The sequence below is a fragment of the Hyperoodon ampullatus genome (genome assembly GCF_949752795.1).
Source record: "Hyperoodon ampullatus genome assembly, chromosome: 3".
NCBI classification, from domain to species: Eukaryota; Metazoa; Chordata; class Mammalia; order Artiodactyla; family Ziphiidae; genus Hyperoodon; species Hyperoodon ampullatus.
Window position 1 is genome coordinate 88,403,328 of NC_136916.1, and position 16,039 is coordinate 88,419,366.

General features: G+C 41.6%; 1 protein-coding gene across 1 annotated transcript in view; it reads left to right on the top strand.

Moving 5' to 3' along the window:
- SECISBP2L (SECIS binding protein 2 like) overlaps positions 1 to 2,203 on the top strand; it is a gene marked incomplete at both ends in the record, with an annotated part of 60,273 nt that extends 58,070 nt beyond the window's left edge. Inside the window, one exon of the mRNA XM_079698878.1 lies at positions 1,521 to 2,203. Coding sequence (XP_079555004.1) covers positions 1,521 to 2,203 — 683 coding nt within the window. The remainder of the gene's footprint in view (positions 1 to 1,520) is intronic.
- Between the last annotated feature and the right edge of the window lie 13,836 nt (positions 2,204 to 16,039).

Genomic DNA, 16,039 nt, shown 5'->3' on the forward strand with positions numbered 1-16,039 from the left:
CCTCAAAATATTAAGATGAGAACTACCATATGATCGAGCAGTTCCACTTCTGTGTATTTATCTGAAGAAAATAAAAACACTAGCTCAAAAAAGAGGTATTCACCCCCCATGTTTATTGCAGCATTATTTACAGTAACCAAGATACGGAAACAACTTAATGTCCATTGATGGATAAATGGGTAAAGAAGATCAGTGGATAAAGAAGATACGGTGTGTATTTGTATATATATGTATATACACACACACCGTGGAATATTATTCAGCTATTAAAAAGAATGAAATCTTGCCATTTGTGATAATAAGGATGAGCCTCGAGGCCATTATGCTAAGTGAAAAAAGTCAGACAAAGAAAAACACCGTATCATCTCATTTATATGTGGAATCTTAAAAACAAAACAAAAAATAAACCAAAAAACCCCCAAGAAAACCCCCGAAGCTCATAGATACAGAGAACAGATTGGTGGTTGCCAGAGGCAGGGGGGGACTGGGGGTGGGCGAAATGGGTGAAGGGGGTAAAAAGTACCACCTTCCAGTTATAAAATAAATGTGGCTTGGAGATCTAATGTACAGCATGGTGACTACAATTAATATTATTGTATTGTGTATTTGAGAGTTGCTAAGAGGGTAGATCTTAAAAAAAAATTTGTAATTATTAATGGGGATGGATGTTAACTAGACTTCTTGTAGTGATCATTTCTCAGTATATGCAAATACTGAATCATTATGTTGTACACCTGAAACTATAATAATATAATGTTTTATGTCAATTATACCTCAGTGATAAAAAAATTAAATGGAAAATAAAACATACAAAAAAACAGGTGGGAGAGTTGTTCTTCATCTCCTGATTCCTAGTACATTTTTTGCTCTAAACTGACTACCTGTTGTTAAAAATAATTTAGATTATCACCACTGTATGATATCAACACTGTATGTATCAACACTTTATTATTTTTTGGCTTCAAAGTCACTTGGTAAGCCAGGCAACATACATATGTTATAAAACACATTCTCACAAATATTAGAAGTGCATGCATGGCATCTTTGCTTATAAATGGAAACACAAGTTCCATTACAGGCCAAAAGACAGCTCTGACTTGCTAAAGGAGCATAATATAAGCCTGTTAAATCAGAACTATTTCTTTCTCTTTTTTTTTTCTGATGGACATCTTGGCTCTGCCGTCTGTGACTTGTGGATCCTTGAGCCCAGGACACTTCAGGGCCAAAAAAAGTTAGGCAATTCATTGATTTTTATGAATACATGGATTTTATATATTAGAGTCAGTGAGCTCCTGTTAGTATTAGATCTTCTGCATTCTGAAGCATTAATATACTTATTTTGGCCTCTTTGTTTCTTTATGTTAAATGTGCTGGGTTTTTTTGAGAACTGTTTTCTGTTTATAACATTCCAGTCAGTTGGTGAGCCAACAGATTTCTGTAGTTTGTTCTTCTCTCTTGTAAGAGTTGCATGATTCTGAAGCAGTGTTCTGGTTTTTTAAAAATCTGTTTGATATTTGCAGAAACAAATTGGAGAAATATGGTGGAAACTTCAGATGCATTGGAAACATCAGAAAATGAGAGAGAAGTTTCTTGTAAGCACAGCACATCTGAAAAACCCAGTAAACTTCCATTTGACACAGCCCCTGTTGGTAAGCAGTCATCATCAGTGGCTGCAGGCAGTACTACCTCAGCTACAAACCCTGGAAAATCAACAGTGAGTGATAAAGAGGAAGTGAAGCCAGATGACCTGGAATGGGCCTCACAGCAGAGTACAGAGACCGGCTCTTTGGATGGCAGTGGCCGGGATCTTTTGAATTCCTCCATCACCAGCACCACCAGCACTCTTGTACCTGGCATGCTGGAAGAAGAGGATGATGAAGATGAGGAGGAGGAGGAAGATTATACTCATGAACCCATATCTGTAGAAGTGCAGCTCAATAGTAGAATTGAGTCTTGGGTCTCTGAGACTCAGAGAACGATGGAAACCCTTCAGCTTGGAAAAACCCTTAATGGTTCTGAAGAAGACAATGCAGAGCAAAGTGGGGAAGAGGAAGCAGAGGCTGCTGAGGTGCTAGAGCCAGGGATGGATAGCGAGGCTTGGACTACTGACCATCAGGCAAGTCAGGAACAGCAGAAGCCCAGCAACTGCAGCTCGCTGAACAAGGAGCACTCTGATTCTAATTATACGCCCCCAAATCTATAACTCAGGAAATGTCAGCTGTCTATCTCCAACCATATAAGGGTTGCAGCCATTATCTTTCATGCTTCATCTCAACATTTTGCACTGTCCAGTATTTAATATATGTATTTAATTCCTGACAAATATTTTTGTAGCTGTCTTTTACTTGTTTTGTTATGATCCATAGTTTAGCTTTTAATTAGCATCTAAGTGTCTTTCAAAGAACTGTATGGAAAATTCAGAATTGTTTCAGCTTATTTTGTTATGGAAAATAATGATTAAAAAAGAAGACCAGATTTTAAAGAAAGTAAATTTAAAATGCCTATTCAGTCATTTTGAAAGTTAAAGGTTAAGGTTCTAAGGAAAGGAGCAGTTACCAATGTTTGCTTCAAGACTATATATCCTATACTCTAATTTGTCTGACCAAGAAGTTGTTGGTAGAGTTAGAAAACTAAAAAAGTGGCTGAGGTAACTAAGTTCACTAAGTGTTTTGTGTTAAAAATGGATGCACCTTTCATTTAGTCCACAAATGCTTATTTCAGAAGTCACTGATCATGGTAATTGATTAAAGTTGGGATGGGCTAAGACAGAGCCTCCAATACTTAGGCTAGCAAAGGAGCCACCGTGGTAGATTAGAGCTGGCCTTATTTGTGGAAAGTTAGATATGTTGTCTTTAATAGTGAGAAGTCACCCATGATAGGACATTCTGGATTCTCTTTCACATTTGCTTCTTACTTACCTCAGGAATGCTCTTGTACATAGTCGTATTTGCATAAAATTAGGCAAATTTTGACAGGTGAATAATTGTAACCGGTTGTATGACTGCAGCACTTAATTGTAAACTATCCAGAAGCAGAGTCTTATACTGGTGTGTTCTCTTGCATGCTTCTGATTTGGGATTCTCTGGACTTAAAATATGGATCTGATTGGATATTCATACTTGTCCTGAGTGAAAAACTGTTGCACCTTTTAAGAAAAGTATTTTGTCCCTAACCTTGAGCACCTGCCAGGTAACACTGACCACAGTTACTGATGGGAGTCAGGGAAAGGAACTTTATGCAATTGTAACATGTATCCTGATAGTCAAGGTTTGGAAGAGGAAGTTTTGAAGAAAAGAGAAAGTTCTAATTGTGCTGAAACTATTAGATGATTTTAGAGTGTGGAGATAGGCACAGGTATTAATTCTTGATCACTGCTATTTATCTCTGCCCTTCTCCTGGAATGTTTATACCTCCTTGGGTGAAGTTAAAGTTACTGAGCGAAATGTTTTGCTAGTCAGTCACCACCTGGTAGTGACCTCTGCAAGTTTATAATGGTGGGAGAATTACAAATTACCTATTTTTCTGTCTTCCCTCCAACTACCTACCACCTCCAGTTAACCAACACACGTGTCTGCGTACACATACACACACACATGCATGCCAGCTTTACACTTCCAACTCCGATAAGCAGGCACAGAACTGAAGAGGGAGGGGTATTTTCCCTGCCCAGGTTTTATGGGGCAGAGCTTTGCCTCAGAGAGGTGAGAGGGAAGAATTGGGCAGATTCTTTACTGAATGCATTGGGACTACTGTTCTAGTATTGATGTATTTATTGATAATACCAACATTAATTACTGGAGAGACCAGATTCTTGGTTGATGACTTGGTTATTTGTGAATTGTGAAAGTTTAGGAGCATTGCTATGTAGGAAATGTCAAGTCTATCAACTTTATTAGTGTGCTAAAAGGGGACGTTATTGTACTGTCCTGTCTAAACTGTTCTTCAGTATAGACTTCTTAGGCACAAAGTATCCAGTACTTAAAGGTATGTAGCATGTAAGGAATGAAGCCTCTGAAATAGTAATCATGGATTTATATGTGGCAGATCCTACTGTCTCTGTACATTTGGAAGTGTTAGTTGGTTTAAAGAAATGATAGAGGTTTTGAACTACTGACAATCTTAAAAGTATATTGAAAAATTTTGCATACTTTTTAATGGTGTAAATTTCCTTTGCTTGGTGTCAGTGATTCAAATAACTCTTGATCTTAAGGTAATGAGTGGCTTTTCAAAGGTTTCTTATATTTTATATCTCTACTGAATGAGAATTGTCATTTTAGATTTTTGAGATTTGTATCAAAAGAGAAGTTGAAGAAATCTTCAGAACACCAATAACTTTGAATTTTGCTATAGACTTCAGAAGTGTTCAGTTATGTGTTTGATAAACGCTCTTGCATGTGCAGTATCTTCTGCCAGCAAACCCAAGGGACCATGGCCTTTTTTATATGAGACAGGTCACCTCTAGAGGACAACCCAAAATTTATTAAAGGAAATGCTACTGTGTAGAACGTATGCTTAAATAAGTATTGATAATGTCTTTATAATTCGTTTCCTTTTGATAAATTCTGGAATTTTTGTATATTATATGCAGGCAGAAGTGTGAAAATTAGGAAAGTGTTTTTGGATCTGGGGTGAGTAGCTCCTTGGAGATCTAGAGAGATCTAATGCTAAGAATAAAGGTTCATCATCACAAGAAATAAAAACCATAGTGATTTTTTTCTTCATGTGTAGAGGTTGTTTTACTGGCAATAATTAATATTAGATTTCTATTTCAATACATAAATATATGCATTAAAATGTGAATTGCACTCCCAAAACTAGATTTCTGCTTCAGTAGGTTTGTTTGCTGTGAAGATTACTTCTCAAAAGACAGTGTTCATATTAGCTTAACTTTTGGTTTAAATATGTTTGTAAATGTTGTAATATATTTCTTTTGACTAAACGTGGGAAAAAATGTGTTATACATTGAAAAGTTTTAAAAGGCTCTGACTGGACGTCATTTTTGCAGAGATGGTATTTTATATGCTTCCAGTATTTGGAAAAGAATTAGTCAAAAGGAATTCACATAGTTCAAATATTGAGAAATTAATATCCAAATAATGTAATTGTCTGATTTCTTAATAAGCTGGGGGAGGTGGGTGGGATGGGAATTACAGTGTGCAAATGAGTAGTGAGCTCCACATTCATTTTTCAACTCTTTAGCACAAAACCGTTCAATCCTAACACATTGTTACTTTAATATATATATATAAAGAAGTATTACTGTTTGTAAAGCTGCTGTTTGCTTAAAAAAAAACCTGTCATTTAAGTATTTTCTGTATGTTGTGTCAACAAAGTAGAACATTAACTTATCCATTTAAACACTTTATCTTTTTTTGACTTAAAAATTTTTTTGTGAAGTAATTTATCTTCTTCCTCCCTCGTTCCTTCCAACCTTTACACACATCACAGAATCAGCCAAACTGTTTGCCTAATCTGAAATCTGAATTCTAATTAATGATAAAAATTTAAACTTTGTTGGCACATCACACCTTAAGAGGATTTGTATTATTTTGTAATTTAATTTCTAAATATACCACGTGAATTTATAATTTACTGTCTTAATTGTAATGCTCTAATTAAAAACTAGCAACGTAAGTGTGAATTATAACATGAAGGGATTTTCATCTTGATAGGTCTTTTGCTGTATGAAGGATGATTGCTATATCACATTATAGGGGTAATAACAGCTTTTTTGCACTATGTAAATACTAGTGGAAATTCTTCTGTAACTAATAAAATGATTATTGAAATGTAGTCTATCATTTCAGAATAGGTGCTTGAGGAATTCCTGACTTGCCCAACATGTAGGATAGAGAGAAAAGAGTCCAGCTTGTGGTATCCCTTAGTGCTCTCATGGGTTTGCCCAAAGAAGGTAAAATCTGCAGGAAGGAGTAACTAGTAAAATCTCTATGGTTGGTGTGATCTGTGGCATGGGTCTAACCATCTCACCAGAGACCATCTTAATGTTAGGAAAAGGCTCCTACCAATTCCTTCTCCTTTTTATTTATGCTAGTTACTCTGTGCCAGACATTGTTCTAAGCTGTTTCCCAATATTAACTTATTTAATCCTCACAGCAGCCCTATGAGGAAATACTATTATAATTTCTCACTTTTTAGATGATGAAATAATCATGGAAATGTTAAGTAACTTGCCCAAGCTCCACAGCTGGTAGATTAGCAGAACTGGGATTCAAACTCAGTCCTGTGGTCAAAGTCTGTGCTTTTATTCACTATATCTTCTATGTTATTTCAGCACAAAATGATCAATGTGTGCAAACTAAGCAGGGCTTCCCCTCATCTTCACGTGTCTTCTGCAGTGTGAGATCTGCCGGGACTGAACTGATTGCCTCAGAGACTGGATTTACTGAACCTCACCTGATCACCCTTTTCCTGGAGTTGTCTCAGACCTTGTCACTGTATCACAATGAAGTGGAGGGAATCTGAAAACTCATCTGTTAGAAAATAGTAGGTTCACTAATTTTCATAATGAAAAATTAAATTTTGATGATCACAAAGAGAAAGGAGGGATTCCTCTCATTTGTTATCGGGATAGTTCCCTTTTTTGGACCAAAATTTGTACTACTGCTGACAGAGTTCCTTTCCTAACAGTGATCAGGTTTTCTTAGAAGTGACCAGAAGAGGGTGTGCATGGCCCCTGAAAACAGTCAAAGGCTACCATGTAATATTAATAACTTTTTTTTTAAGTGAGGAGAGAGGGAAGAGAAGTATCCTGAACTATGGGCGTGACCATACAAGGTGCTTAGTTCTGAGTCTAAGCTCAGAACTGAGGAGCCGTACACATAAGTATTTCATTTTAGAAAGAGAACACCATCAGAAGACATTTAGATCACACGTTAAGTAGTTCAATTATTTGAAATTTCTAAATTATCTCAGCAATTCAGTATTTTAGCTTAACATGGGTTCTTCTGACACGTATGAAATATGACACCTGGCTTATTACATTATAGGTAGTAATGGCAGCCTTGTGGATCACAGGGCCAAAGCATGTTTCACCGGAGCTCCCACAATGCAGAGCTTGGAACAGGGGGAGATGTTTCTATTTTGGACCCAGTCTCAATCTCTTTATTTCCCCTCACCCTGCTCCTCCCATCTTTCTGACACTTTGAGTAATTATTTGGCAACCGTCTGGCAAGGAAAGAGGTTTATTCTTGCAGAAATGAGTTGGGTAACTGTGTGGCTATAACCTGGGTGCCTGTATTCAAGGTACAGAGGGTTAGAGCAAATAAGATACTGAATTGCATGAGATTTGGAGCTCCTAGCTGAGCAACCAGAGAGTGCAATTGTGAGTTAGCTGTGGTTTGGGGCCTGGAGTAGTACAGGTTTCTGTGGAAGGAATGAGTGCTTTGTCTTCTCAGAAGCATCAGGCTTGGTCATAGCCTTGAATTACTAGAGGGCACAGGTAATAACCACAGCCTTCCTATGGTGGGACTCTGATTTAAGGCAGTGTTGGTTGCACCCTTATCTATTAGAGGAAGAGTGATGTGAGTAAAAGTGGTTCCTACTTAGGTGTGCAGACTCCCCAGATTATTTTTGCTTCTTTGTTTACCTGAGTTGGAGCATTTTCATTGCTTTGCAAACCCTCTGCTTGAGTATAGGATAATGATTGAAATTTAAGCAGTTAATTTTGTGTGTTAGCTCTGGTTAAGGAGGAATAAGAGAAAAGTTTGAAAATTATTGGTTTCTCAATCATAGGAGAAATATTAGAGGTGATTATCCCTGTCATTGTACTTGTACTTTTTCCTTGCTTTCCCTTTCCTAAAACCTGTCTTGTAAGGCAAATGGTGATTTCTCATAAATGCTCTAATATTTGTAATTAGGAAGGTAAGAAAGATCTGTGTTCCTACTTTACAAATATTCAAACACAATGATGGCCAAGAAAAAGGATTCAACTATTTAATTTTTACTTGTTCCTTAGTACTCAAGATGCACCATTTAAACTATTTCATAACCTTTTAGTTAAGGGGATCAGCAAACTGCGTGCAGCCTGTGAGCCAAGTCAGCCAGCAGCCTGTTTTTTGTTTGTTTGTTTTGGTTGTACCGGGTCTTAGTTGTGGCAGTCGGGCTCCTTAGTTGTGGCATGCGAACTCTTAGTTGTGGCATGCATGTGGGATCTAGTTACCTGACCAGGGATCGAACCTGGGCCCCCTGTATTGGGGGCGTGGAGTCTTAACCACTGCGCCACCAGGGGAGTCCCGCCAGCAGCCTGTTTTTATAAATAAAGTTTTCTTGGAGCATAGCCTCACCCATTCATTTACATATTGTCCATGACTGCTTTTGTGCTACATTAACAGAGTTGAATAGTTGTGACAGAGACCATCTGGCCCTCGAAGCCTAAAATATTTGCTGTCTGGTCCTTCACAGAAAGTTTGCCAGCCTCTCAAATTGATGATGATGTCCAACAGCACTCGATACTGGTGTGGTTTTTCCCCAGTTCTTCTCTTTATTTCTAGGGATGATACATCTGTCATGGATGTACTAGAAATCGTATAAAGTTCTACCCAGTGGTAGAAGGCATGTGGCTGCCTGGGAGGAGCATCATCAGAAACAAGCCCTGCTGCTTTGTCAGTACAGGGCTTTGGGAGGCCTGGGCCCATGTTTCTCATTCTCTACTCCCTCTGGAACATCGGCCAAGTCCCTTGATTCTCTGGTTCTCCTTTATCAACGAGGGATGTGCCGGTTGAGTCAGTTATCCTCCTTGGGGAAACAGCAAGTCTGCTCCTTGGTCAAGGGTGGTCCTGAGTTGGACCAGGCTGGGCACTTTCCGAGGCCACCATAGCCAAAGGCTGCCAGTACCCTCAAAGCAGCTTGGTACCCAGAATGGGCCATGGTAATTAAGTCAGTCACCCTAGTTTCCTCAAAAACTTGAACTGAAGGCCACAGGAAGTGAATGGAGTGGCTGTGCCAAGACAGTAGAGAGGCCACTGATGCCGAAAACTTGGCCTCTGTGCACCAGTGCCAAATCAAATCCCAGAGACGGAGTTTTAGGTGAAGTAGAAAAGAACAGCTTTGTTGCTTTGCCAGGCGAAGGGAGACACAGTGGAGTTGTGCCCTGAAAAACTGTGTGTCCCAACCCAGGAGGATTTGGTGAGGAGTTTTATAGCAAGGGTTCAAGGGCAGGCTTGCTGATAAGGATCAGGGTGTGTGCAGGGTCTGCACTCCTGTAATCTGGTCTCAGGTGGTCTCCTGATGAGCTTCTCAAGGTTATCAAACTGTCATCTCTGGAGTGAAGAATGCTGACATCTTCCATTTATTGGGGGTTTTAGTTCTGTAAAGAGCTCAAAGATATTGTTACGTGTATCCCTTGAGGCAGAACCAGGACCCTGCCCCAAGGCTGCACTATTGTTTCTTGGCTGCCCCTTCCTTGTTTCTGCATCCCGCCCCCCTTCCCTGATTGGCAACTGTTCGAATCTGTCCTGTGTAACTCAGGGAAGGTCATGGAGGCTGGAGTCTGTTCCCTACAAACAAGAAACAGGGGACACAGAAAGGCTTTCGTGCCCAGGAACTCCTCAGGGTTCTGCTCAGTTTTACCATGAGAGCAACAGAACAAGGATCTGCCTTCTATGCTGACAGCTTTGTCTTTTTAGCCTGTTCCTAGACCTTTGATCACTACTGGTTTTTCTTAATTATAGAGGGCTTGTCTGTTTTTAACAACCAACAGAGTCTTCCATAGGTGGTCTTTAAGGTTCCTTTAAACCCAAATGGTCTATGATTCGATAAAGAGAGGCGTTCACCATAAATGCTTTGAGAACTTTCCACCTTTGTGGTTACATGTGGCAAGAACCAGCATTGTGTCAGGGTGGGTGGCTGGGGGCATAAAGAGTGGTACCAGGGCTGCAGTGGGGACACAAGAGCACCTGGAGGGTGCTCTCTCCAGGCAGAGCTGTAGGTGTGGAAGCCTTTCAGCCACTCCAACCACCATCACCTCCATTACACCCAGATAGGGTGTCCAGAACCAACTAGCCCAAATCCTTGAGATCATCCTTGAGCCCTCTTCTTCCCACACTTCCAGTCCGTCAGGAAATTCTGTTAGTTTCATACCAAAATATAACCAGAATTCAATGACTTTTCACTCCTTCCCGGCTTCACCATCTCTCACATGGATTCTTGCAACCATCTCTCCCCTGGTCATACTGTTTTCACTCTTGTGCTCCTGTGGTCTATTCTCAACACAGCAGCCATAACAATCCTATTACAAACCTAAGAGATCATGTCACTCCTCTGTTCTAAGCCTTCCAATGGCTCCATCTCACCCGGAGAAGAAGACTTCTTCCTTATCTACAGTGGTCCATATGCCTGTGCACTCACACAGAGACCTCCTCTGACCTCCTCTTCTGCCACACCTTTCCGCCCACCCTCGCTCACTCTACTGGCCTCCTTGCTAGGTCTGGAACATGCCAAGCATACCACACTGCCTCAAGGCCTTTGCACTCTGTTCCCTCTGCTGGGAAGTCTATTCATCCCGCACCTTCTTTGGGTCTTTGCTCAAGTGCACCTTTACAGTGAGGCCTCAGGGGAGTCAGGGGCTACCCTATCTGAAATGGAACACTCCTTCGTCATTTTATTGCCCGAACCTGCTCTTCCCCTCCCCCACCCATCTGTACTTACCAAGCTCTTAACTTCCTCTAGATTTTATTCATCTTGTCTCTCCTCCCGTACTAAACCCTGTGCAGGCAATGACTTAGGACTGTTTTGTTTCTGCTTACCCTCAGTGCCTAGTACAATGCCTGGCACAAAATAGGCACTCAATAAATCTTTCGAATTAATGAATGAAAGAAGGCTAAAGCAAGGAAATCAGCATTTGCAGTGCAGCCGTGCTCTGTGCAGCCACTCCTACTCTCTGACTTCCTGACAACCCCTACTTCCCCTTTTGTTCGTGGTCTGGGACTGGAAGAAAAACTAACCTAAATCTCAAAGGGAAAAAGCCTTACCCTAGAATAGGGGGGCTCCTAGAGTTACTCTGTATTTAATGGTCCTGTGTTGCTTATAACTCAAAACATATGGTAGGTTTAGTACCTAATGATTCCTGTATACGCGGAGGTGACAAATATATGAGACATTTCTATGAGGTTAAATGGGAAGGGGGCAAGAATGCACAAGCAACTTCCAGTGTATCTGTAACGTTTCATTTTTAAGCTGTATGATCAGTACATAAGAGTGTGATATATTAGTCTTTATATACTTTTTACATGCTTGAGATATTTAATTAGAATAACCAAAAAGAACAGGCCAACTAAAATGCAACCACTTTCTATTCTGTAACTGACTTCCCAAACTTTGTACTGAGTCTGCCTTCAGTACATTGACAAAGAAGATTAGTGGTAGAAATGGAACTAGAAGTCAGGATTAAATCCCTATCTTGATTGATTTAGCAAATAGTTACAATTTGTTAAGAGCCAATAGCTACAAATTTTATCTTCTTCCCCATGAACCAGAAACTGTCTCACTTCATCCATCACCTGGCCTAACCCTCCCCCAGGTAATGAGAAATATGGCTCGCACCTATGACTTTCCCATCTGCTCTCTAGCTGGAACAAGGTGCTTTAATCTTCATGGAAAGATTGAAGACTGTGTTGGCAACCCACTTATCTGGTTTCCTTAGCAACGAGAACACGGTATTTAAAGTGATGGCTTCCCTTGCTCAGAATAGAAAGTAAGTAAGCCTAATCCTGGTGCCCTGTGTCTGCTCAGGGCTGCTTTACCTCTTCAAAGACCCTTTCACACCTGTTCAGGTAGCAAAACTCTAAAGGGACGACCACCTAGAATATAATCATAGCAAACACTCTGGACCTGTATCCATAGCCAACTCACCCTTGCCAGTTATAGTGGCCCCCATCTACGATCCCTGGAAATATTGACCAAATTCTCTTTTTTTTTTTTTGCGGTACGCGGGCCTCTCACTGTTGTGGCCTCTCCCCTTGCGGAGCACAGGCTCTGGACGTGCAGGCTCAGCGGCCATGGCTCACGGGCCTAGCCGCTCTGCGGCATGTGGGATCTTCCCGGACCGGGACACGAACCCGTGTCCCCTGCATCGGCAGGCGGACTCTCAACCACTGCGCCACCAGGGAAGCCCCAAATTCTCTTTTTAATTCCAGAATTGAAGAAAATTTTTCCATGTCCTTGCAACTTCTGCAGCAATTTAGGTAGGCTGCCACCAGTTTCCATGAAATCTGAGCAAGTATCAAGATGATGAAGCTGCCCAAACATTTAGGAAAAGCACAAAGGGAAAAAGAGAAGAACTTTTAAAGGAAATTGCTATTAAAGGACTGTGGCCAAGCATCTACTGTTTTGTCAAACAGAGTTGAACAGGTTTCCTTACTGTCAGACTTTTTATAGCCTCTAATATCCTAATGCATTTTGACTCTCCATGAGGGGAAAGATTTATTATATGTCAGGCAGCAATTCCTCAACATGTTGGACCATGGAACATGTGATTATTTACTTGGCCATAGAGAGCTTTCTCTGTGCAAAAACTGTGAACATCCTGGAGGCTGGTAATTAATGCTAACTTTGAAGCCAGTGGGGCATCAGTCCACAAACTGGATGCTGTGCTTGGTCTTGATGGTGGCAGTGACAGCACTGACATCTTCAGGAACCACATCATCATGGTACAACAGGCAGCAAGCCAGCCATGTATTTACTATGGCAAGGGTCGCATTTCACCATCTGGTTGGCTGACTCGGAGCAAGCATTGGTAATATCTGCTTCAGAGTTCATAGTTTTCAGGTTTCCTGGGGAACTAGCTTTTCATGTAATGTGCATAAAAACATGTTGCTTAAGCTATGAAGGTCCAGGAAGATGGGACACACAGGGACTCCTGGACTGCTCTAACTCAGAGGTTCTCAACCAGGGGTGATTATCTCCCCAGGGGACATTTGGCAATGTCTGGAATATTTTTTATTATCACAACTGGAGAGAGTGCTACTGGCATCTAGTGGGTTAAGACCAGAAAATCTGCTAAGTATCTTACAGTGTACTGGACAGCACCCCCCAAATGTCAACAGTACAGAGGTTGAAAAACTGGACTAACAATGTCAGGATGCTTGATTAGTCCTGAATGGGTTCAGGGCCCCCAGTAGACTCACACTGTGCAATCCGCGATCTTGACTTGTGTTTCTGGCACATGTTTAGACATTCTCTAATGTTCCAGAGTGAACTTAACCAGGCACATCCAGATCCTCTGGATAAAACAGGCCCTTCTCTCCCACGTACCCTGGGGAAGAGGATGAGGAGAGCTCACCCAGAGCTTCTGATCACATGCCGGTGCCCCCTCCCACGGCTCCTATTTATTTTCTCCCATCACATGGGGAGGCATGTGAGGAGCGAAAGGGCAGGGAGGCACGTCTGGTAAGGGCTGCTGAGTGAATGCTCCAAGAAAAGCATGAGTCAAGGGCTCACGGAAGGCCCTAGGGTATGAGCTGGTCTGGCCCTGACCACACAATGGACTCAAGCACGAGTGGTGAGGACAACACCACAAAGTGGAATCCAGTCACCTGCCCTGGTGAGCAGTGTCCCTGAGGCAGAGACCTTAAAGCCTCTGCTTGTTACTCTAAACTCCTTCTCAGGGAACAGCTGCCCAGGCCACGCCCCTCAGGAGGATCCCTGGACAGGGGCTTGGAAATGCCTGAGCAGCCCCCATATTCCCGAAGAGGAGAATAGAGTGCAAAACCCCTGCCTACAGAAGATTCGCTCTCTTCTTTAAGTCATATCTTGGTTTTAGGAGTGAGGAGATCCCCGGATGTGGGACTTAATTTTAAAACCGAGACCGTCCTGGCTAATCTAGGGAGAGTTGGTCACCCTACTGTTCGTAGACATAGGGAGACTTATTAAGTCACGAAAAGAGGACCCTTTATTATATTGATATTTTAATTGGATTAGTGGAGTATTGCTGATTATGTGCCCGTGATTGAGTTAGGTGCCTTGGTGGAGTTGAGAGGAGCACAGTAGTCCTGACCCACACATGGTTGTGTGCTGAGAGTGTGTAAACAGTTTGCTTGGAACTCAGAACATTTTCCCAAAGAAACTACACTAAAGTGCTGGTTATACTTCCAAGCTAAACCCCAGAAGCCCTAAAATATAACTCAGAGTTGAAATGATAGGAACCTCATCCCCCTCCACCACCACCAGGACTACAGGAAGCAAAGCGGTTGGAAATGCAGTGTTTCAGCTACCTGGGTCGAAACTGCTGCTGTGATTTCCCCTTGTTTCTAGGAGAAGGTGCCTAGAAAGTGCCATCACTCAGGATGATAGGTGCACAGTCACAATTTCCTGGTCCCTCCTCCTAACACATGCAAGTGAATACACATGTGCGTGTACACATACACAAGTATGTACGAGCTCTGTTTCTTTTACTTTTTTTAGTGAAACCTAAATTAATGAGCTTTTATTATAGGAGGAGATTGTCATTTGTGTGAATATCAGTACTCTACCCATTCCTTTAAAAATGTTTTGAGCAATAATAGATTACAAAATTTTCAGTAAAGATAATGGTCAGCAACTTTATTAGTTAATTAATTTAATTTATTGAAGTAGAGTTGAATACTTAAAAATATTTACAATGTTTGTGTTAATTTCTGCTGTACATCAGTTATACAAATATATACATTCTTTTTTGTATTCTTTTCCATTATGGTTTATCCCAGGAGATTGGATATAGTTCCCTGGGCTATACAGTAGCACCTTGTTGTTGATCCATTCTAACTGTGATACAGTAGCTTGCATGTACTAACCCCAAACTCCTACTCCATCCCTCCCCTTCCCCCCCAACCCCTGCCCCTTGGCAGCCACAAGTCTGTTCTCTATGTCTGTGAGTCTGTTTCTGTTTTGTAGATAGGTTCAATTGTGCCATATTTTAGATTCCACATGTAAGTGATATCATATGGTATTTGTCTTTCTCTTTCTGACTTATTTCACTTAGTGTGATAATCTCTAGTTTCATCCATGTTGCTACAGATGGGATTATTTCATTCTTTTTTATGGCTGAGTAGTATTCCATTGTATATATGTACCAATCTTCTTTATTCATTCATCTGTCGGTGGACATTTAGGTTGTTTCCATGTCTTGGCTATTGTGAACAGTGCTGCTATGAACATAGGGGTGCATGTGTCTTTTTTATTATAGTTTTGTCCAGATATATGCCCCCAGGAGTGGGATTGCTGGATCATGTATGTGGTCTGTTTCTTACCCAAACTCCCACCCCAGTATGACAGTGTGAGAATCAAGATTTCTTGGTGTGATGTCAAGCCAGTGGCACTTTCCTCTGCTGGGGTGTTCACATCTCAGGGAGGCCTATCTGTGGCCTCCAGATGCTGATGACTGGGATGGGGAAACCCAGCAGACTCCCTAGAGACTGTCAGAGAGAGACACAGGGCTGGCAGCATGTGGGTGAGCACATCGCAAGCAGAACCCAAGGCAGAGTTTCCAGGACATAGGATCTTTGGTATGGAGAGAACCAAAGAGATGATTCAGTTCAAGTCCCTCATATACAAATGGGGAAACTGAGGCCCAGGGAAGTGAAGGGACCTGCCCAAGGTCACAGACTTTTGGAGGCATATTAAAAGAACCCAGATTTCCAAATCCCCAGGCTCTTGCCACTCCACCCTTTGCCTCAGAAACTAGAAAATCCCCTAGTTTATTTATTTTTGGCTACCTTGGGTCTTCATTGCTGCACACGGGCTTTCTCTACCTGCGGCGAGCGGGGGCTACTCTTCGTTGTGATGCACAGGCTCTAGGCATGAGGGCTTCAGTAGCTGTGGCACGTGAGCTCAGTAGTTGTGGCTCACGGGTTCTAGAGTGCAGGCTCAGTAGCTGTGGCACACGGGCTTCGTTGCTCCGCGGCATGTGGGATCTTCCTGGACCAGGGATCAAACCCATGTCCCTTGCATTGGCAGGCGGATTCTTAACCACTGCGTCACCAGGGAAGCCCCCAATTCTACTTTTGAAAATAAATTCTCTAAGGAAAGCTTTGTTTTCTGGCCAAAA